This window comes from Panthera pardus, unplaced genomic scaffold (assembly GCF_024362965.1).
Source record: "Panthera pardus isolate Hobbes unplaced genomic scaffold, ASM2436296v1 HiC_scaffold_21, whole genome shotgun sequence".
NCBI lineage: Eukaryota > Metazoa > Chordata > Mammalia > Carnivora > Felidae > Panthera > Panthera pardus.
Genome location: NW_026526777.1, coordinates 28,365,392 through 28,387,970, shown reverse-complemented (window position 1 = coordinate 28,387,970; position 22,579 = coordinate 28,365,392). Strand labels below are relative to the sequence as shown.

General features: G+C 59.7%; 1 protein-coding gene across 1 annotated transcript; it reads left to right on the top strand.

The window, feature by feature from the left end:
- The first annotated feature begins 828 nt into the window (after nt 1-828).
- LOC109256344 (receptor-type tyrosine-protein phosphatase V-like) lies at nt 829-22,279 on the top strand. Its single transcript, XM_053909060.1, has 36 exons — nt 829-1,955; nt 2,364-2,454; nt 3,484-3,636; nt 4,099-4,163; nt 4,513-4,561; nt 4,740-5,012; nt 5,221-5,490; nt 5,686-5,949; nt 6,809-7,063; nt 7,165-7,410; nt 7,575-7,850; nt 8,832-9,100; nt 10,893-11,160; nt 11,359-11,625; nt 11,944-12,225; nt 12,557-12,697; nt 12,980-13,190; nt 13,660-13,727; nt 14,682-14,808; nt 14,930-14,977; nt 15,622-15,715; nt 15,896-15,986; nt 16,095-16,171; nt 17,161-17,295; nt 18,310-18,432; nt 18,999-19,159; nt 19,249-19,384; nt 19,770-19,837; nt 20,000-20,087; nt 20,204-20,282; nt 20,374-20,450; nt 20,589-20,717; nt 20,936-21,046; nt 21,153-21,313; nt 21,687-21,822; nt 22,045-22,279. The coding sequence occupies exons 4-36, from the start codon at nt 4,107-4,109 to the stop codon at nt 22,102-22,104; spliced, it is 5,097 nt and encodes a 1,698-aa protein (XP_053765035.1). The 5' UTR covers nt 829-1,955; nt 2,364-2,454; nt 3,484-3,636; nt 4,099-4,106; the 3' UTR covers nt 22,105-22,279.
- Nucleotides 22,280-22,579: the final 300 nt, after the last annotated feature.

Below are 22,579 nucleotides of genomic sequence, written 5' to 3'. Positions count from 1 at the left end.
GATGGTCCCAGATACCCTACAGCGCCTCCTCCCCAGACTGGCCAGGCTCCTGGAATGGGGAAAGGCCTGGAGTTCTCTGGGAGTGACTCTACCTCCAGAACCTTCCCCGTCCCCGGGGTGGAGTGACCCCAGACAGCTCTGAAACCTTCATCACTCCAGCCACTGCTTTGCCTTCCAGAGTTGGGATTTAGCTTCCAGCCACCCTTGACTCCAAAAAAAAAAAGTATAGCAATAGTTGAAAACCAGAAAGACCCGTGTGCAATCTTAATTGTGGCCCATTAGCTGTGTGACCTTGGGTGCGTTACTGAACCTCCCTGAGGCTCAGTCTCCACATGAGGGTCCTCCCTGCCCAGGGGGATGTGCCTAGCACCTCTCTGGTCTGTCCAGTGGTGCCGGGCTGTGAGCTGGAGAAGCTGGCCAGGGCAGGGGGCCAGGGGAGTGGTGTCCGGTGGGAGGGTCTGTGTTTCCTCTCCCACAGACCCCCGTTTTGTCCAGCTAGCCTGCAGGGACAGAGCTTCCTGGGCACACTGCCCTCCTCCTTGCCATCCCCCAGTCCCAGCGCTGCCAGCCACAACTCGCTGCTTTCAGGGTCAGAAGCCCCTTGCAGGGGCAGCCGTATCTGGAATTCTCAGAAGTTCTGGTTTCTTGGAGGCACCTAGGGAGCAGGCCAGGCCGCTGCCAGCCCCAGAGGCAAAGGCTGCCACCCTGTAAAATTCCAAATTCCAGAAGGGAGGCTCTTGGGTATGGGGTCTGCTGCTGGGGGCCGGGACTCCTGGGTCCTGCACTCTCCACAGGTCTTGCTCCCCTCCCTAGACCTCTTCATTCTTCTCTGGAGAAGCCCTAGGATCATATGTCCTCCACCACCCCCACCCCCAAATCCTGGGCCAGCCTAGGCCCGCTTCTACCACGGTGTTACAGGTGCCTGCTTGCCTTTGGCTGAGTGGGGGAGGCAGAGAGGCTGGGAACTGGGAGGCCTTATCCAGGAGAAGCCAGGGAGACACTGGAGGAGACCCTTGGTGGGTGGGACAGAGAATTGCCGTTAGGAAGAGTGGCCGTGTCTGGGCCAGCTGGTGTGAAATCTGAAGAAAGAAGGAGACTCATCGGGCATGCCCTGGGGCCCTGACTCTGTCCTGGCCATCCCGGAAGCCCATCCCCCGCCCGACCCAGTTTCCCTGACACCTTTTGGGTACCTGCCAGTGAAAGGGACTTTCCCATACCCCCTGCCCCCGGTGCTGAAGGACCACCTCAGCATCTGGGGAGCCAGGGCCAGCCTGCCTGGAGATCCAGGAAAGAGCCCCATTCTTTTCCAGGTTGCTGGAAGTCGGGTCCCTGACTTTAGGACAGAAGAGAGTCTCTCCCTTTCTCCCAAGCCTGGAGCTGGTGAAATGGACATCTATTTTACAACGTGGGCCTTTCTTCCTGGGGCCCTCCCCTCCCCCTCCCCCTCTATGATGTCCCTGGATGCCCCCATGTACACATCCATCCAGATAAATATGTACACCCTCGCGGCTCATGCACGTGTGTGCGCATGCAGTGTGTCCATCCACACACGTGCCCAGGCTGCCGACACACACACACACACACACACACACACACACACACACATCTCACCAGTCTGCTGCCTCCAGCCCTTTGCTGCCTTCCCACAGCCTGGCCAGAGGGATCTAGGCCTACCCTCTCCCTGGTGACCTTCCCCGAGGTGTGGGAGGAAGAGTGGGAGACTTGGCTGTCCGGATCCACCCTGCCCCTCTCCTGCCTGGTGATTATCTTCCCCCGGGTGTGGGGGGTGCCCAAGGCCTGGCTTCAGGCCCCGGGAGAGGAGGGGGAGGGCCGGAAAGGAGCTGTGTGGGACAGCTGCAGGAAGAGACCAGGCTGGCTCACATTTGGGAATCAGGATGCCTGGACCTGTCCCTCCCCTCCTCTGCCTCCTGGCTGGCTTTCTCCAGAAGGAATCGGTAAGGTGCTCTCAGATCTCAGGAGGACCCCAAGAGTTCTCTAGGGAGAGGATGTGGGTTTGTCTGTGGGAGTGGTTGCTGGGCAGGAGACACAGCCCTTGTGGTACTTTTTTTGCTGAATGGAGAGGCTTGGGCTGGGGAGGCTGCATCTTGTCTGTTAGAACCTTTCTACCCCCCTGGAGCTCCCTCTTCTGTCAGCACGGCTGGCGGTGGGGGGCGGGGGGGGGGGTGGTGGCTGGCAGGCGTGCTTTCTACGGCCAGGGACCTTCTCCAGGACTGTCCGTAGGACTAGCTATGGAGTCTGTGCTGTCCCCCACAGGCCCCTATTGTGGCGACTCTCAAGCAGGGTCTCAACGTCCCCCCCCTCCCATTACCTACAACCACGTCTTGACACATCGCTTCTCTTAGATTCTGAATTAGGATGTTTCCACCTCACTTCTCCCCTTTGCTGCTGCTGATTGAGACTCTGCGAGAAAGAGCAAAGAAAGAGGTGCCCCAGGTGAGGTGGATGGGGGAAGGGACAAGGGTTGGCCCTTTCTTGGGGCCTTCTCCTTTAACGTCAGTTTCCCCAGTTGCTCTCTGCACCCCCCCGCCCCGCCCTTTGAAAGAGCACATGCATGAATGTACACACGCGTGCGTGCGTGCGCGCGCGCACACACACACACACACACACACACACACACACACGGCCTGGAAAATCTGATGAGTCTGCAGTGCTCAGTTTCCAGGCCCCTATCCAGAGGCTGGGTGGGTGGCTCTGAGGTTTGGGGCTGGGTGGAGTGGGGGAAGGGCAGGCAGCCCCTGGCTCTGAATTGAACCAGTGGGAGGCTGAGTGGGTTTCTCTGCGGGCCTGCCACCCCTCCCCCCCCCCCCCCCCCCCCAGGCTGGGGCTGGCCCCTGAGAGCCTGGCTCCCAAGAAGCAGCCTTGCCCTTCACTTTTCATACCTGCCTGTTTTCTGCGTATTCCCCCTCCCCACTTCCTGAGTTAGCGGCCGACTCCTGGGCTCCTTTCCCGGGGGCGGGGAGGGGGGGGTGCCCAAAGCCATTTCTTCCCCTTCTGTTCTGCCTCCCCCTCCCCTCGCCACCATCAGCTGTCTTGAGGTGGGGACACATGGGTGAGCAGTTCCTGGTGAGTAGCTGGCCTTAGGCTGGAACGAAGCAGGCCTGCTTCTAGGCCAAGTGCCAGGGAAGGTCCCCTTGCCTGCAGCCTGCTGGGGGCTGGGGGGCGGGCAGAGGCTGGGGTGGGCACCACTGATCTATGTGGACAAGGGACTTAAGTAAGCAAACGTCCTAGGGACTTAAGTAGCTCCTCAGAGAGCTCTGAGCTGAGAGGACCCTAATCCGGGGGGTTGGGAGCAGGACTGGCCTTCTCGGACCGGGCTCTTCCCCTCTCTGGAGACCAGCTTCCTCATCTGGGCAGTGGGGGTGTGGGAACAGATGGGTCCCAGGGGCCAGGTGGGCTCTTCTAGATCTATAATCGCTGTGACTCAGGGCCTTTAGGATGTGTTCCTGTGCCTCTGTCCACAAGGGCATGGTGCCACGTGGGTGCACAGAAGGGGACACACACCCACAGCTGTGGTCCATCCGTTCCACAGCAACACACCCACGCGATGTAACCGGGACCCTCCTTTCCCTCCGCCGACTGGACAAACACTCTATCCATCTGCCACGTATTGATAGGGTCGGCAGAACCACACTCCTCTCTGGGGTCGGGGAGTGGGGAGCCAGCTGCCTTTGCTATGTGTGCCCACTCGAGAGGCCATCCCTTGCCTTGGTCTTTCCCGAGACCCCCCCTGGAAGGTCAACTGCTGGAGGAGGGGTGGAGGCAGGGGAGGCAGAAGGAGAGATGGCCTTGTCTGCAGCCCACGGGGTGCAATGCCCTTCTACTTTCTGGGCCCCGGGGTCGCTCTCCCCTCGTTGAATCTTGCCAAGGCTGGGTGGGCAGAGGGGTTAGGGTCCAGACTGAGAGGCACCTCCTTGGTCTTTGGCTGCCTGCCACCTGCCATCTCGCTGAAACTCGGCCTTCCCACCCTCGCCTGCCTGCCCGTCAGTCAGCCAGCCAGCCAGCCAGCCAGCCAGTGGGGCAAGGGGAGGGTTGGGGGGACTGGCTCCACCCCTGCTGCCTCTTAACTTTCCTTTACAGACATCGGGATGAGGCCCTCAATCCTGTTTGCTGTCTTCCTCTGGCTCCGGGGTTTCTTGGTCCAGGTGAGGTGGGCACAGGGGGCAGGCAGGCAGCTGGGGAGCTGTTCTCCAGGGCCCGTCCAGGCTCCCACCTCTCTGCGGGGCCCCACAGCTGGTCTGCATTAGGCAGAGCAGAGGCTGTTCCTTCCCAGCCGCTGGCTCAGAGGACAGAAAGAACAAACCGCTTCTGCCTGCGTGGGGCTGCCTCCTGAACTTGGGGTGTGCCTGTGGGTGATGCCCTTTTGTCCCTGTCTGGGGGAGTGCCAGACAAGAGGACAGCCTTCTCTCTGATCTCGGCCCTGTCCCCTGCTGGCTTCCACGGACCCCAGAGCCCTCTGCCCATCTCCTCCCCCCTCCTCCCTCCTTCCTATAGGGACATGAGTGTCACACTCTGGCAAGGAGCCCAGACGGAGAGAGTGGAGGTAGGTGTCTTCAGTGGGGGGAAGGAGGTCTGGGAGGTAGGAGGGAGTGGGGGTGCAGGGTTGGTTTCTCCATGCCAGGCCTTGCCTCTGCTCTGGCCCTTTTTTTTTTCTTTGCCTTTCCTCCTTCTTTAGGGGAGAAAGGGTATCGGGAGACTCTGAATGCACCCCTTTTCCCCAGGACCGCCTCTGAAAGTGAACGTCAGCAGCCAGGGGCGGCCTACTAGCCTCTTCCTGAGCTGGGAAGCCCCAGGGCCAGACAAGTTCAGCCATGCCCTCCGCCTCACCCACCTGAGTCCCCTGGGCTCTCCCGAAGGGCCGCAGCTCCAGGCCCACACCAACGCATCCAGCTTTGAGTTCCGGGACCTGGTGCCAGGAAGTCGCTACCTGCTGGAAGTGACTGCCCTGGGACCCTGTGGGCAGAATACCACCATCATCCTCACTGTCCGCACTGGTGCGTGGGGGCGAGTAGTGTGCAGGCATTGCAAGGGGTCCGAACAGGAGGTATCTGTCCTGCAGGGTTGGCACAGGGCAGGGTAGCCAAGGAGGGCAACGTCTCTGAGGACCATGCCTGGTACCGTGACCCATTTAGAAGCACTTGAGGCGCAGGGATGATGCCCCTTTGGCCCTGAACTTGGCACTTCTCTCTACCCCTGATGCAGCCCCATCACCTGTCTGCAACCTGCAACTCCGTAGCCCTGGGAGCCCGTCCAGCCTCGAGGCCTCGTGGGGCGCTGCCCCTGGGGGGCAGGATGGCTACCAACTTCTCCTCTACCACCTAGAATCCCAGACAGTGGCGCGTAACATCTCCCTGCCGCCGGGCAGCCTGGCCTGCAATTTTAGCAACCTCCTACCAGGTAGCGAGTATGTTCTGGAGGTTACCACCTGGGCTGGCAACCTCCAGGCGAACACCAGCGCCCACCAGTGGACAGGTAAGGCAGGCACCTGGCAAAGGCCCAGACCAGGCGGTTGGTGTGGGACGTGGCGGGGGCAGCCCAGAGCCTCCTAGGGAACCCTGCCCCAACATAGCTGGGCTTCTAGTCTTCCTTGCTGCCAGGGCTGGCGCCAGGATCCCACGCCAGGGCTCTTTCTCAAGCCTGACTTTGCTCTCTCCATCCCCCTTCCAGCCCCCGTGTCTCCCCACCAGCTGGTGCTGCACGCTCTGGGCACCCGTGCCCTGCGAGCCTCCTGGAACAGCTCTGAGGGGGCAGCCTGGTTCCACCTCATGCTCACAAACCTCTTGGGCGGCACCAGCCTGACTGCGGTAGTCAGACGGGGAGCCTCCAATCACACCTTCCTTCACCTCTCTCCGGGCACCCGCTACGAGCTGACGCTCAGTGCTGTTGCCGGGCCCCAACAGGCAGCGGGGCCCAATGTCACCGAGTGGACCTGTGAGTGCTTGGGGTGGGGGTGGGGGGCCAGGGGGTTACAGCGGAGGCTCCTCGGCTCTTCTGTGGCTGAGTGGGTGGGATATACGTGGCGGAGGCCGGGGTTCCTTTGGAATCCTGTGGGGAAGGGATGAGGCACGGAGGGAGCGCGCCACCTGTTGGCTGGTGGCAGGTGCCCACCTGAAGAGGTGATGGCGGTGTAGTGGTCACCCCTCGAAGCCTTCGTGTGCCAGCCACAGATGATCTCATTTAGTCCTCAGACCGGCCCCACGCAGTCATGTCATCCCCAGTGTATGGTAGAGGGAGCCGAGGTTCAGAGACAGGAGGGACCCAAGGTCAAGCAGCTTGTGAGTGACCAGGCCAACCTGAGCCCGGGCTGGGTGCCTGCAGAGCCCATGTTGACGTTGCCATGTTTTTGCTCAGAGAAGCACTGTCTTGCATGGGCTACCGGTGGAGGAGCCAGACTGCCTGGGTTCTGAATTTCATCTCTGCCTCTCACTGGCTGTGGGTCTCTGGACAAGTTACTTAGCTTCTCCGTGTCTCAATTTCCGTTTCTTTAAACGTGGCTGGTGACAGTAGCACCCTCTTCGCAGCGTTGTGGGGAGTAGACGTGAGATACTGCGCGTAGGGTACTTCGTGCCCTGCTGGCATCTATGCACTTGGTACTTGATGCGTTATTATTTCTGTTATTGTTGTCCGTGGCCCGATCCCAGAATTCACCCAGAACGTGGCAAACGGTGGCTGCTGGCCTCTGGATGAGACGTGGTCTAGTGTTGGAGGAAGAAGCTAGTGTGAGGAGGGTAGGATCTTTCTTATCCACCGTTTAGGTCTTTCTGCATATGTTTTCTCCTTTTACCCATAGATCCTTCTGCACCCTTGGACCTGGTGGTCATTCCCCTGCCCTCGGAGCTCTGGGCAAGCTGGAAGGCAGGGTCTGGTGCCCGGGATGGCTACCTGCTCAGGCTAAGTGGGCAGGTGGAGAAGACCATCACACTGGGTCCCGGAGCCCTCAATGCCACATTCCCAGGGCCCCTGCCTGCTGGACCCTACACTCTGGAGCTGAGGGTCCTGGCCGGGCCCTATGATGCCTGGGCCCGGGCCAGTGCCTGGCTGAATGGTGAGTCTGGGCTGATGGGGAACAGGATGAGGCCCTGCCCAGGGGCACCTGCCTTGAGTGGCAGCTGGGTTCTCACTCTCCAGAATTTGCATCCTCTGCAGATTCTGCTGCCCAGCCCAGACAAAGCAATGGGACCACACTGCAGCTGGATGGGTTGGGGGCCACCAGGGAGCCCAGGAGGCGGGCACTGCTCTACACTGAGGGAACCGCAAGCCTCCTCGGAAACATCTCCGTGCCACCTGCTTCCACGCAGGTCGCTTTGCGTGAGCTGGGGCCTGGGGCCAACTACCAGGTGGACATTGTCTCGTCTCTGGGAAACACTACCCAGAGCCCCACAAGCCATACAAGTGAGTGTCAGCCACTGTCCCCTGACCCTGCGGAGCGGGGGCGGGGGAGGCCTTGCCCTGGGGAGGGAAATCTGGGTAGAGGGGAGGCTCAGAAGAGCTGGGAAAGGGCTTCACAGGGCCACAGACGCAGTATGGCCCCCTTACCAAATTGTCCCTCTCTTCAGAGCTCCTGGCACCACAGTCACTGGATGTCACTGGCAGAGGCAGCCCCTCTGACCTGACCATTGGTTGGGCCCCAGCACCAGGGTGGCAAGAAGGCTACAGGGTCACCTGGCATCCGGAGGGCAGCCAGAGGTCACCAGACAGTCTTATTGACTTGGGACCAGACAATTCCAGCCTGACTCTGAGGGGTCTAGTGCCCGGCTCCTGCTACACTGTGTCAGTGTGGACCTGGGCAGGGAACCTCAGCTCTCCCATCCAAAGGACCCGTGCCTGCACCCGTGAGTTCCCTGGCTTCAGCCTCTGGGAGGCCAGCCCAGGACAGTGGGGGTGGGGGCCCAGCTTCCCTTACTGTCCGCTCTTCTGCGTGCCTCCTCTTGACTTAGACGGTCCCGTGTCCATCCAAGGTGGGCCTTTCAGGAATCTATTGGCAAGCATTTTCCACCTCCTACCATTTGGGCGGCCATCCGCCCATCTATCCATCTATTCAACACACATTTAATGAATGCTTCCCATTTTTTAGGTATGGGGCTAGGTGCTGAGGCTAAACATTATGAACAAGACAGTCTAGGAATATTGACAAGTAAACAGAGGCTATATAAATATATGTATAAATACATATATGTGCACACACATATATAACGTGTATTATTTTACAGATCATATAAAAAACATAAATGTATGATGGGAATATGTACAACGTATTTCAAATCACATGCAACTGTGTTCTTATAGGTTAAAATTGATGACTAATGGGAAGTTTATGTGGTTCGGTCTAATCTTGTAGCACTTACAGAAGGGAAGCCTGCTTAGGGAATCAGGGAAGGCTTCCTGAAGGAGGAGGAGAAGGAGAGTGAACTGAGAAGCTTGTAGTCTGAGTTGGACAGAGAGGGGCTTTATGGAGAGGCTAAGCATGCACCAAGGCCCTCAGGAGAGAGAGGAAGAGGGAGGAGGAGAGGGGAGAGGGAGAGACAGAGACAGAGAAGGAGAGAGAGAGAGAATGAGCTTGCAGGCACTGAAGGTCAGCAGATGAGCTGGAGACCAGGACCCAAAGGGTTAAACATTTAGGTGGGTCCTGAGCCTTGTGGGGACCCTGTGAGCCAGACATCACACTGTCAAGGAGCTGACCGTGTGGGGAGGGAGCTGGATTTGTAAGCTGCCAGTGTTTGGGGCTCTCTTGGTGCCCAGGGGAAGGGGAGGCAGGGAAGACAAGGGCAGGGGGTTTGCGTCATTCCAAATCTATTTCTTCCTTGACCTTGCAGTCCCTGCTCCTCCTGCCAACTTGAGCCTGGGCCTTGCCACCCAGCCTCCTGCCCTGACCGCCTCCTGGAGTCCCCCGCCTGGGGGCAGGGATGGCTTCCAGCTGCGGCTTTACCGCCTGAGGCCCCCGACTCTGGAAAGCAAGGAAGCTCTGGCTCCCGAGACTCAGAACTTCTCCTGGACCCAGCTGCCCCCAGGCACTGCGTTCCTGGTTCAGCTGGCCACCTTGAGGGGCCCAGATGAGAGCAGCAGCACCAATGCCACCGGCTGGATGCGTGAGTGCCCCCTGCACACCCCTTCCTTCCTGGCCACCCTTGCTGGTTGGATTCCCCAGCGGGGCGAGGGGGGCTGTGTGCTCCCCTTGACCTCTTCATCATCTGTGCGCAGGCAGCTGGGTTGACTGTGGTTGATCCCTGATCTCTAGGCACGAGGACATCCCTAACTGGGAATCCCCAGGGATCCTGGAAGGTGGGCAGAACCCAGGGGCTTGCTCTTGTACAGTGGCTGGGCCGTGCCACTCTCCAGGCTCTCATATGGCCAGTGCGGGAGTGGGGAGCAGTGGGGAAGGGACCCAGGACCCAGCCTCGAGCTCCCCCTGGGCTGGGAGTGTTTGATAGCGACAGCAGTGACTCGTGTTCACTGGGCCCTTTGCTAAGTGTTCTCCCCATGTTCTCTCATTTCCTCCTCATGACAACCAGCCTAGGAGGTGGCTACTATGGCTCTGCCCATTTCACAGATCAGGAAACTGAGGCGCAGATAAGCAAAGTGACTTGTCCTGGGTTCCTCAGCCCTAAGTGGGGAGTCGGGATTCCATTTCTGACACTGTGACCCAGAGTCTGTGCTCCTAGCCGCACGCTAACCTCCAGAGAGGAGCGGGGGAGGGTGTCGGCGCTGGACAGGGTCACGCAGTTACCGAAGCATGGGACACACTGAGCAGCACACAGCGGAGCTCTCTCCTTCTCCCGTGGAGCCTCCACAGCCATAGACCTGGGTTTGGAAGCTCCCTCTCACACCGGCCTCGTTCCTTCTGCCTTCTCTGAGTGCTGCATTCTTGCTAGAGCCAAAGTATAGCTGCTGTCACCCCTTCCCCCCACCCTCAGAATCATCCTTCTCCAGGGTGGTGACTCCCCCACCCCCTGCTCTGTCCTCCTGATTCCTCCCAGGGGCCACGTGACCTCAGACAGGTCTGAGAGGAAGCTGGAAAGAGCACCGGCCTAGGAGGCAGGAGACCTGGGTTTTAGCTATGGCCCAGTCCCTAGAGCAAACGTTGTCCCTCTGTGAGCCTCAGTTTCCCCATTTGCAGAGGAGGTGTTGGCTGGGTGACCGGGCCAGGCTTATGTGGCTCCAGGGCCTGGGCTCCAGCTGAGGGTGAAGGGGCGCAGCTTGGGCCCCCAGACTTTGCCTGTCCTTGAGAACCTGCCCAGTCACTCAGGGGGTCTTGCAAAGCTGTTTGGGTACAGGGGCTGGTGCTGCCCCGTCCAGCCCTGCCTCCGAGAGGTCTGGCTGCTTTGGGAGGGGGAGGGGTTAATGTGTTCATGCAGTACTGTTTGAGCCTGAGCTGGTGCTTCCCGGCCTGGGAAGGATGGAGGGACACAGGAGGGAGGAGGGAGCCAGAGATGTGGTTTGCATTCTTTTCTTCTGTATTCGTTTGTCCGGGCTGCCATAACACAGCACCACAGGCTGGGGGCTTAAACAGCAGAAATTTATTGTCTCACAGTTCCAGAGGCTGGAGATCCGAGCTCAATGAGTTGGCAAGATTGAGGACGGCAGTTTCTGTCCCAGGCCCCTGTCCTTGGTTTGCAGACGGCCCCCTTCTCCCTGTGTCTTCACACAGTCTTCCCTCCGTGCGTGTCTGTGTCCAGATTTCCTCTTCTTATGAGGACCCCGGTCGTAGTGGATTAGGGTTCCATCCTCATGACGTCACTTAATTACCCCTTTGAAGATCTTATGCCCCCAAACAGTCATATTCTGGGGGTTAGGACCTCAACATGAATTTCGGGGGGACATAGTTTGGCCCACAGCACCTCTCTTCTTCTCCACCTTCCCATATCTTGCTCTCCCCACAGCCCCCCCTCGCCCCTCCTCTGGTGAACGTGACCACTGAAGGTCCCACCCAGCTCCGGGCATCCTGGGTGCATGCTCCCGGGGCGCGAGACGGCTACCAGGTGACTCTGTACCAGGCGGGTGCCCAGGCAAGCGCCAGCACCGTGGGACCCGAGGTGGACAGCACAAGCTTCTCAGCTCTGACCCCAGGCACTCAGTACGAGGTGGAGATCATGTCGCAGGCTGGGCCTCTCGGCACCGCAGCGGCCAATGTCTCTGGCTGGACCTGTGAGTCGCGGCTGGGAAAGGCAATGAGGGGAGGAGAGGCGGGCAGGGCTGCCTCTGAGACCCCTGGATTCTTTTCTTAGCCGCCACTCTAGTCCCATCTCCCAAATTCCGCACCCGAGGGCCTTGCCTGGAGCCAGCGAGCTTGCGGCCTCACGCACCCCACGCAGCTTGGTTCACCGGCTCTCTTTCCCTCCACAGCCCCGCTCGTGCCCAATGAGCTGTTGGTGTCGATGCAGGCGGGCAGTGCCGTAATCAACCTGGCCTGGGCCGGTGGCCCCCTGGGGCAGGGGGTGTGCCATGCCCAACTCTCAGAGGCCGGCCACCTCTCCTGGGAGCAGCCCCTGGCTCTCGGCCAAGCCCTCCTCGTTCTAAGGGACCTCACACCTGGACGCCATCTGTCCCTGTCAGTGCTGTGCCAGGCGGGGCCACTCCAGGCGTCCACTCACCCCGTCGTGCTGCCTATTGGTATGTTGGCGTGTGTCGGGGGAGGAGGAGCGGGAGGCTCCAGTCCGGGCTGCGACGCTGTCCATTCTATTCAGAGCCACCTGCTCCCCTCCGGTGGGGGCTTACCCACCCCTTCCCCGGGGATATGCTTCCTGTGCTTCTCCAGATGGGCAGTGATGCCCAAAGGAGAAGTTGTTTCTCTGTGTGGCCAGGGCCTCTTCCTGTGAACATAAATGCCCAGTCCCTTTGTACCTGCTGATTCTGACAGCTGCCGCCCCAGATGCCAGCCTCTTGGGGTGCACCAACCCCCACACAGCGCAGAACCTTTGCTTCCCACAGAGCCTGGCCCCGTGGAGGATGTGCAGTGCCAGCCCGAGGCCACTCGCCTGGCCCTGCACTGGATGATGCCCTCAGGGGATGTGGACACCTGTCTGGTGGTGGCAGAACATCTGGATGTGGGAGGGCATGCTCACATCGTCTTCCAGGCTAACACCTCCGGGGATGCCCTCCTGTTGCCCGGCCTGCTGCCCGCTGCTTCCTATCGCATCAGTCTCACTGTGCTGGGCCGGAATGGTCTGTGGAGTCGTGTGGTCACCCTGCTGTGCGCCACTTCTGCAGAGGGTAAGCCCTTTCCACCTTCTCCGGAGCCCCCTCCGCTCCCTTAGCCTTCCTCCAACATCACCGCTGGGGTTCTCACTGCCGTGGCCCTCACTGCCGGGGACTCTCCCTGTCCCCCAACTCCCAAGCCTTCCTCTGGCCCTGATCCAGATACCATAGTATGAGCCTCACCGCCGGCACCCCGACCCAGGGGTCTCCTGGTTCTTATTTAGTTGCACCCATCAGGCACTGGTTGCCAGGCACCGTAAGAGGTGCTGGGGATGTGACAGCATGGCCCCTGCCCTTGGCCACTGGCACCTAGTTAGGACCTCACTCTTCTCCTCTCCATCCCCAGGCTGGCGCCCCCCGGACTTAGCTGCAGCCCCCCAGCTGGAGCCTGAGGCAGGGATGGGAGTGATGATCACACGGGGTATGTTTGGCCAGGACGATGGGCAGATCCAGTGGTACGGCATCATTGCTACCACCAACATGTCACGTGAGTCCTGGGCCAGGAGGGGATGGGAGACCCTGGCTATTGCCTGGCATGGGATGGGGCGGGGGGGAGGGTCCAGATATGGACCGCTAAGGTGAAATGCCTGTGGCTGGCATGAGTGCTGGAGTAGGAAGAGAGACCCAGAACATTCTTAAAGATAGGGCTGATGTTGTGCTATGCATGGTGGGAACATGCTAGAGAAACAGGGTAGCCGCTTTGTGGGCAGGGAGAGAGGCTTCAGCCTCACTGCTGCCCTTGCGCTGCCCCTTTCTTGTTCCTCTGTAGTGGTGCGGCCTCCCCAGGAAGCCATCAACCACATGTGGTATGACCACTACTATGGAGGACAGGACTCCTACCTGGCCATCCTGCTCCCCAACCCTTTCTACCCAGGGCCCTGGGCTGTGCCGAGATCCTGGATGGTGCCTATGGGTACAGAGGACTGTGGCCAGACCCAGGAGATCTGTAACGGGCAACTCAAGCCAGGTTCCCAGTATCGGTGAGGGCTAAGACTGAGGGGGCGGGGGCTTTTAACTTCCACTGATGGGTTGTTTGCACATTCCCTCTGCAAAAGATCTGGACTGACTTACGAAGAGAAAGCATTTGTTGGCCCACAAATGGGTCCACAGAGTTATTTCGACTGGGCTCCCTGGTAGGCAAGGCAAAAAGGAAAACACCCATCTGTTACATGGTTCTTTTTTTCAGGAAAAAAAGGGGGGGGGTGGATTCTGTTTCAGCTTTCCAAGGATGTTTAGGTACCTATGTTAGGGCTTCTTGCTGTGGGAAGGGAAGATTGAGAAGAAGTCAGGGGTAGCTTGTTCAGGTAGCGTGACACATAACCTCTTAACAGGTGTGGAGAGAGGCTCTCACTCTCTGAGTGTCTATTGTTAATGACTCAGTGTCTCGGGAGGGGCTTTGCCCTCTTTGTTTGCCCCTCCAGAACAGAAGGTCCTGTTTCTCTGCCCCAGGTTCAGTGTCGTGGCCTTTACCAGATACAGCCCTCCTGAGACCGTTATCTCCTTCTCAGCCTTCTCAGGTAGGGTGGACACCTGGCTAGGGTTCCAGCTGGGCCCCGGGGCAGGGGAAGAGTGCTGGGACCCCCTGTTCTGGGCTCGTCCCCAACCGGCAACGGGTAGGATTGAGCTTGGATTCCAGGGAGGGCACGTCCTGCCCAGCAGAGCTGGGAGACCCAGAGCCAATGCTGAAGGTACTGCTAGCACCTGACTTGGCCTGGGTGGGCTGAGTGGGGCGGGGGGGGGGGGGGGGCGAGGCATTAATGAAAGGGGTTGTCACTGCCCGCGATCACACTACCTTCCTGCACTGCCCCACTCTGCTGTCGCTCCCAGGCCACTGAGATTCTAGAACAGCACTGTCCAATAGAAACATAAGGCAAGTCACAAGGGTGAACCACATATGTATGTTAATATTCCCTAGTAGCTATGTTAAACAGGTAAAAATAAAACAGGTGAAATTAGTTTTAGGAACATTTGATTTAAACCAAGCTATCAATGTTATCATATCAACATGTGATCAATTAAAAAAATTCTTAATGAGATATTTTACATTCTTTTCTTTATTACTAAGTCTTCGAAATTCTATGTGTATTTCATGCTCATAGCAAAGCTTAATTTGGAGTAGCCATATTCAAGTACTCCATGGCCCTATGTGGCTAGTGGCTACCATACTGGACAGTGTAGTTCTAGAAGGTCCAGGAAGCCAGGTCCCTACCCTCTTCTTTTCTTTGAGGGTGTCAGGGAGGGGAGTAGAGCCTTTGGGGCAAGCTCAGAAGCCAGGGGCAGGGAGAGCTTGCTGGTCATTTTCAGTCCCCATGCAGGATGGTCCCCCTGGCAGCCATTTCTGGCCTTGAGTGGTATTTGGGACTTCTGAGGGGGGTTGTTACTGTGCGCTCCTCCCAGAGGCTCTCAAGTCCAGTCACCGCAGAACAGTGGGACAGGGCTACTCTACTCTACTCTCCCTTTGCACTTCATAGAGCCCAGGGCCAGTGTCTCCAGGGTAGCCATGTCCCTCCCAGTGGCAGTGGGCATCATGATGGGCTGTGTCCTCACAATCTGTGCCCTGCTGGGCCTGCTGTACTGGAGGAGGGTGAAGGGACAGAGGTGAGTAAGAGCGAAGGCTGGGGGCCAGCATGGCTGGGGGAGGAATGGCTTCTTCCCCAAGAAGCTCCCCGTGCCCCTGCCCCGTTGGGCTCCCTCCCACACGCCTCTTCATCCTTTGCAGGGCAGAGAAGAGTCGGTTTTCCCAAGAGCTGACAGCTTACAACCTGCGGTGAGGGCACTTTCCCATGTCTCCTCGTGGTGTGCTGGGCAGTGTGGCCATGCCTGGCACGGGTCATGGTGGCATCGCCCAGTCTCCCCAGCAGCCTGCGCCTCCGGGACTCCCTTGTCCGTCACCTCACAGCTCTGTCACACCTTCACGAGGCCTTTTCTCCAACCCTAGAGCTCATGTGGCTCCTCTCTGCCCGTTCAGCCTCCTCCCCCTCCTCCCAATTCACCTACTCCAGTCCTCACCTTACCCCTGACAACTGGGCGATATCAGGCCGAATCTCTTTCTTTCCCCGGTGGTGTTAGATCTGTAATTCTCTCCTCTGGTCCCTCCTGTGCTCCCCTACACCGACTTCATGTCGAACCCACATCGGTGAGCATCGACTATGCACAGAAGCCCTCCTCAGAACCGGTGATGGTGGCAGGGGCTGAAAGCCTCGTGTGTGCCTTCACATGTAGATCCTGTCTGCTCTGCCCTCCTCCGTCTGTCCCCTTGTCTGTCTTTCTGCACTGGGGGCTGGCGGCCCAGGCTGTGCATCTGCGTGTGCGGAAAAATGCGTGCCGGCTCCATTCCAGGGGGTGTTCCAACTATCCACTGAGCTCAGGGCAGGACCCTACCGTGGGCCCACTCCCTCCCTCTCCCACCAGGCGGACCCATCGGCCAATCCCTATCCAAAGCTTCCGGCAGAGTTTTGAGGCCAAGAGTGCGCACGCTCACCAGGCTTTCTTTCAGGAATTTGAGGTAAGGCCTCTGCTGCCCTCGGGCTCGGAGCAGAGAGGACCTGGGCCATCTAGGTTGGGCTGGGCCTGCCCTGAAGTCTGGGGGGAGCTCCCAGCCGTGCACACCCCACCCCTGTCCCTCCCCTGGTGTGGGGAGAGATGGGTCCACTTCAGAAAGCAGAGCCTGGCCCGATCTCTGCAGGAGCTGAAGGAGGTGGGCAAGGAGCAGCCCAGGCTGGAGGCGGAGCACCCCGCCAATGCCACCAAGAACCGTTACCCGCACGTGCTACCCTGTGAGTGCCGGCGAGCAGATGGCCGGGGCTGGGCCTGGACGGGGGTGGGGGGCGGTGGGGGGTGCTCCCTATGCCCGGGCACTGCACACACAGTTTTTCCCTCTGCAGATGATCACTCCCGGGTCAGGCTGACCCAGCTGGAGGGAGAGCCCCACTCCGACTACATCAATGCTAACTTCATCCCGGTAAGGGCCACCTTCAGAGCTGGCTGTGGGTGTGTCCGTTCGGGAGACTGGCTGCTTTGCAGGACACGCTGTCCTACCCTGGCTGTAGCAGTCGTCCATGAAGATCACCAGCTTGTGTTCCTTTAGGTCGACCTGGCACGTATTTATTGAGGGCCTACTGTGTGCCAGGCACTGTGCTGGGCCTGTCGGAGTCAGAGCTGGCTACCTGTATTCTTGCCTTCAAAGCAGCACACTGTGTGTGTGTGTGTGTGTGTGTGTGTGTGTGTGAGACAGGCACACATGCGCTGCCTGTGTGTGTCACATCTACCACTCAGTGTGACGAGTGCTGTATTAAGGGGAGAAGAGTGGTATTCAGAGAACATGAAAGAAGGAGAAATTCAGTCCACTCGAGGAGTCAAGCAAGGCTTCCTGGAGGAGGGGACGTGTAATCTCTTGAAGGATGAGTAGAATTTTGATAAAAGACGAAAGAGGGGAAAGGTTGGAAAGAACAGCCAGAGAACAGCTGGGTGCATATGCACAGACAGCGTGGGGCTGGGGTGCCGGGTTGGGGGAGGTGAGACAGCACAGGTAGATTGGGCCCGGATGAAGGAGGGGCTTGATTGTTAAGCTAAGGGCTTTGGATTTTACTTGCTGGGCCATGGGAGCTGCGGAAGATTTTTGAGCATGGGAGAAACGTGGAGTTTGGTTTCAGAAGGGGGTTGGTGAACAGGTTGGACTGGGGAGACTATTTCTGTCACATTAGTACCTTCTTACTCTCATGTGGGCTTTTCTTGCCCCTTCAAGGTGGCGCTGGGGTGCTGGTGGTGTCTCTGAAGCCACCCCTCCTGGTTTGGATTCTTGGCGCACACATGTGGTCATGTGCACACGTGTAGGCACACTCTCCTCCCTCCTGGAAATCTCACACGGGACATTTACTGCTGTGTGCCCGGTGGGGCCTGGGGGACCGAGGTGTCACCAATTAACATGCTCCTGTCTTCTGCACTCCCCAGGGCTACAGCCACCCGCAGGAATTTATTGCCACCCAGGGCCCTCTCAAGAAAACTCTGGAGGACTTCTGGAGGCTTGTGTGGGAGCAGCAGGTCCGCATCATTGTCATGCTGACCGTGGGCATGGAGAATGGGAGGGTGAGCATGCCTTGCAGTTTCCTAGAGTGGCCACGGGGTGGCGCATGTTCTCCTTACAGGAGTTGTCCCCTTGCCATCTTAGGTCTGGTAAGGTGGGTGAGGCCTGAGAGAGGCCAGTCCTGGAGGTTGGTAGGGGTCCCTAAGGCCACCCAGAATGGGAGGCAGTTAGAGGGACCAGGTACTTAAGCTCCCCGGTTGACTCCGTTTCCTCTGACCTCTGCTGTTTCTTTCCCCCCCCCCCTTTTTTTAAGTTCTTATTTATTTATTTTGAGAGAATGAAAGCACAAGTTGGGGAGGGGCAGACAGAGAGAGGGAGAGAGAATTCCAAGCAGGCTCAGCACTGTGAGCGCAGAGCCCAATGTGGGGCTTGAACCCATGAACTGTGAGATCATGACCTGAGCCAAAATCAAGAGTCTGGTGCTTAACTGACCGAGCCACCCAAGCGCCCCTCACCTCTGCTGTATCTCATTATTTCCACTTGCTCTTGTTCTAGGCAGAGGGGGGCAAAGGCGTTGGGGGGGAAAGAATGGGGTACGGACTGTCTCAGGATGGGCGTTCTGCATCCTTTCTTTCAACAAGCCTGGTGGATGGATGTCTCTTCTGTGCCTGCTCAATGCAGAGCCCAGGGACAGACAGAGCACCTGCTGGGTTTGTCCTCCAGCTGAAGCAGTGAGGCAAGGCCAGGCAGCCCTAAATAAAGGCATCCAATTTTGTAAAGGAGCCCAACAGCTGCCTTGAAGTCTTAAGGGTCATATGGGAGGTGTGGGGGTGATGGTGCTGGAGGCCAGCCAGAACAGAGAAGCTTCTGGATGAGGTAGCCGGGGACTCGGGTTTGTACAGAGAGCAGAATTTCAACAGGGTGGCAGAGACCAGAAAGATGAGTGTGTGTGTGTGTGTGTGTGTGTGTGGCGGGGGGGGGGGGGGGGGGGGGTTGGTCCGGATAAACCAGGGGTGGCAGTAATGAGGCTGGGCCCACAGCCACCCCACACCCTTGCTCTGACCCTCTGGCCCTAGGTGCTGTGTGAGCATTACTGGCCAGCAGACCCTACCCCTGTCACCCATGGTCACATCACCATCCACCTGCTGGCTGAGGAGCCCGAGGAAGAGTGGACCAAGCGGGAATTGCAGCTGCAGCATGTGTGTGCCCCAGGGGACACGGCAGGGTGGGGCGGGCATTCGAGCTGAGACTCTGAGAAGGTTGCCTCACCTCCTGCGTCCCCTGGCCTCCTTCCTTCTGAGAATTGCAAGCACTCAGCCCCTGCCTGTCCAGGGAAGTTGGTTAGGGAGGGGGTAGGGAGGCACAGGGAAGGTTAAAGTGTTATCCGAAGCGGCGCAGTGCGTCAAAGGTAGAACAGGGTGAGGCGACGGTTTCTGCCCTGCCCTCCCCTGCCCTGCACTCAGTTCGGGGCTCCCTGCTTCACCCCTCACCCCTTGTGCCCATCAGCCTTGCCAGGCTGTGACCTCCTGGGGCAGGAGAGCCAGGGACTGGCCTCACCCCTCTGCCTGGGCATCCCCTATAGGCCGACGCTACTCAGGAGGCTGGAGAACGAAGGGGTCAAGGGAAGCATGCGATCTGAGGGGCAGGTTTAGCTGTCACCCCCGCTGAGGGTGGAGGAATCAGTCGCCCTGCCCTCAGGGATCTGGTGAAGAAAGCCGAAGGGCTGAGGCCAGGGACCCCTGCTCCCGTCCCTTCCCGTTCCCAGATTACCCAGCAGCAGCAGCGGAGGGTGAAGCAGCTGCAATTCACCACCTGGCCTGACCACAGCGTCCCTGAGGCCCCCGACTCCCTGCTCTCCTTCGTGGAACTGGTACGGGAGCAGGCCCGGGCCACCCAGGGCACCGGCCCCATCCTGGTGCACTGCAGGTGAGGGCAGGTGGGCGGGCCTGAGGGGCGGCAGGGGAGGCGGGGCTCTGGGACCTCGGGCAGGGCTCAGCCCAGGGCTGTCCCCACAGTGCGGGCGTGGGCCGCACGGGCACCTTCGTGGCCCTGTCAAGGCTGCTGCAGCAGCTGGAGGAGGAGCAGGCGGTAGACGTGTTCAACGCTGTGTATGCGCTGCGGCTGTACCGGCCCCTCATGATCCAGACCCCGGTGAGGGCTCGGCAGGCTGGGCGGGGCAGCCAGGGTCCTGAAGGAGTGGGCGGGAGGTGGGTTGTGGGGGGCGGCGGGGGGGGGGGGGGAGGCCACATCGAGTCTGGAGGGGACAAGGAAAGGAACTCTGGGGGGACACTGAGGACCTGGGGGGCGGGGCTCTACCGTGTCGCCATGCTATCTGGGCTTCTGTTTCCCTTTCTGTCAAAGGGGAGGTGGGGCAGGCCTCTGGCGGCTTTGATGCTGTGCGACAGCGACAGCGTGGGCAAGGTCCCAAATGGCCCACCCCCCCTCACCCCAGCCCTGTCTTGCCGGTTGGGCCCTTGGAAAATCTCCCTGCTGGGCCATACTGCCTTAGCAGACTGACTCCTCCTCCTCCTGTCAGACCCAATACATCTTCCTGCACAATTGCCTCCTGAACAAGATTCTGGAAGCGCCCTCTGACACCCCTGAGTGAGTTGCAGCTCCCCTGGGGCCCTTGTGGGGTGGGGGCACAGGTTCCCTGTGCCCTCCCACCAACAGGCCCCTGATCCTATCCATGGGCAGAGCTGAGAAGACCAGAAGCGGGAGCTGGGGAACCCCGAGTGCCTCCTCCCCTCTCCGCCCCTCCCCCAGGTCCCAGCCCATCTCGGTGATGAACTTCGCAGAGGCCTGCGCCAGGAGGGCGGCCAATGCCAACGCCGGCTTCTTGAAAGAGTACAAGGTGTGTTTCAGACCAGGGGGTGGGTGACAGCTGAGGGGGCTGTCCTTGCCCAGACAGCACTTTCTGTGGGTTCCGTCCCGCGGAGCGCCCTAAGCGCATCTCCTTCGCCCCCGCAGCTCCTGCTGCAGGCCATCAAGGACGAGGCTGACTCTTCCGCGCCCCCTCCTGGCCATAAGCAGGACAGCACGGTCGCCTGTGAGTGCCCGCGGACTGTGGGTGGGCGGGCGGCCCCGGGGCCCCGGGGAAGAGGGCCTCAGGCAGCCTCACCCTCGCCATCTTCCCTCAGATGATTCTTCTCAAGTGCGGTTTTCTCCGGTGGAGGAAAGTCCCCCTAACGAGATGCTCGAAGCCTGGCTCTTCCCTGTGAGATGATGCCCTATTACTTGCCCTCTCTGATCATTTGCGCTTATTAAGCTGGAGCTGGGGTCTCTGGGGGCCCTAGAGCTGTGGTGAGCAGGGGGCACCCTCAGTCCCTGGGAGCCAATGAGCTGTGCTCTGCAGGGTGGGCCTTCTGGACATGACCACGTTGTGCTGACTGGCCCTGCAGTACCCGAGGAGTTCTGGGAGCTGGTGTGGGAGCATAGGGCCCATGTGCTGGTCTCCCTGTGCCCACCTGACACCTGGGAGAAGGTGAGGGGGGCAGAAAGACCCCTAACCCTAACCCTAACCTAAGGGTTAGGAGACACAAGGAAGGCCTTCGGCATCAGATGGCAGTCAGGGTGGAAGCCTCGGGAGCTGGGACAGGGGTGGGGGGGTGGAGGTCGTGGTGTGGCGGGCCTGTGGGCAGGGTGTGTGGGCAGAGAGCTCGGGAAGCCTCCTGAGCAGCCCTGACTTGGTCCCGGCGACAGGCGTTCTGGCCGACGGAGAAGCAGCCCGTTGTCACAGACATGGTGACAGTGCACTGGGTGGCTGAGAGCAGCACAGCGGGCTGGCCCTGTACCCTCCTGAGGGTCACACATGTAGGTGCTGGGGCCGCAGGGTGTGGGGTGGTGGGTTCTGTGGAGGAGTCCTGTGCTGTTTTCCTCTGCTCCTCCCTGGCACCAGTGCCACTGCCTTTGTCCCCAGGGGGAGAGCAGGAAGGAGAGGCAGGTGCAGAGGCTGCTGTTTCCGTGCTGGGAGCCAGGGCGTGAGCTCCCTGCCACCACCCTGTTACCCTTCTTGGCCGCCGTGGGCCGGTGCTGCTCTCGGGACACGATGAAGCCAGGCACACTGCTGAGCCACTCCAGGTGCTGCGGGACAAAAGCCTGGGGGGGTGTGGGTGCCAGGATCCCCTCACTGCCTCTCCAGCAGGGCCTCACATCTATCCCACTGAGCCCTGCTTGGGTCACGGGTCAAAAGGGACACGGTCTACACAGTCTCCCAGTGCTCCTGTCTCCTTACTCTGCCTGGATATCTTCTGGGAATATGACATCTTTTAGGAATATACCCCCTCCCTGCTTGGGCCCAAGCTGGCTGGCTCACCAGGCACCCGGTGTCCCCTTCCCAGTCCCCAGGCCCGCATTGGGTTTCCCCATATACCTGGATACCCCCAGCTTTCTCTGCACCGCCCCCCTCCCCCACCCTGCTCCCATGCCCTATCTAACTCAAGGTCAATTGCAGCAAGGGTGTGGCTCAGCTGGGCACCTTCCTGGCCATGGACCAGCTGCTGCAGCAGGCGGGGGCTGAGTGCACCGTGGACATCTTTAACGTGGCCTTGCAGCAGTCACAGGCCTGTGGCCTCATGACCCCAACGCTGGTGAGAGGCCACCAGGGCTTAGTTGTGGGAGGGAGTGAGGAAGGGGGTAGGGAAGGTTCTAGGAGCCATCTCTAGGCAGCACTGTCTGGGGAGTCACCAGGTGGTGCTGGGGACCACGATGCTCCCAGATGGAACCCTAAGGGTTAGGAGACACAAGGGAGGCCTTCGGCATCAGATTTGGGCAGTCAGGGTGACGCTCCTTACCCCGACGTCTGCCACCAGGAGCAGTACATATACCTCTACGACTGTCTGAACAGAGTGCTCACGGACGGGCTGCCTTGAGTCAGCACTGGTGGCTGTGCTGTGCGGGAGCAGAAGAGGTCTGTGCCCTGTTGGTCAGTGCCAATCAGCCTCAGCAAGCCCGCTGGGGCCTGGTTTCACTGGGAGGGCCTCCTGCACGCTGGACCCTGTGGCGTGAAGGGGGAGAGGTGAGCAATAAAGAATGTGCTCAACCTGAGACTGAGTGTGTTCCATCCGTCCACCCTCCAAGGAGGAAAGAAATGGCCTCAAAGACTTGCCCGACACGGGGCCCAGTGCAAGGGCCGGGTGGGCAACCATGAGCAGGGGTCTGGCTGAAGTGGCTGCCCCACAGCCTGCATGCCGTGGCTTTTCCCGGGGAGCAGCCCCGATGCCCCACCCTCCAGTTTTCCAGTTGCCTCAGACTTCAGTCTCTCCACTTGGTCCCTAGTGTCCCGGCGTGCCCCAGATCCAGAGCCCCAGGTACTCAAGGTTCTCCTGCCCCACCTACCGCCCCCCC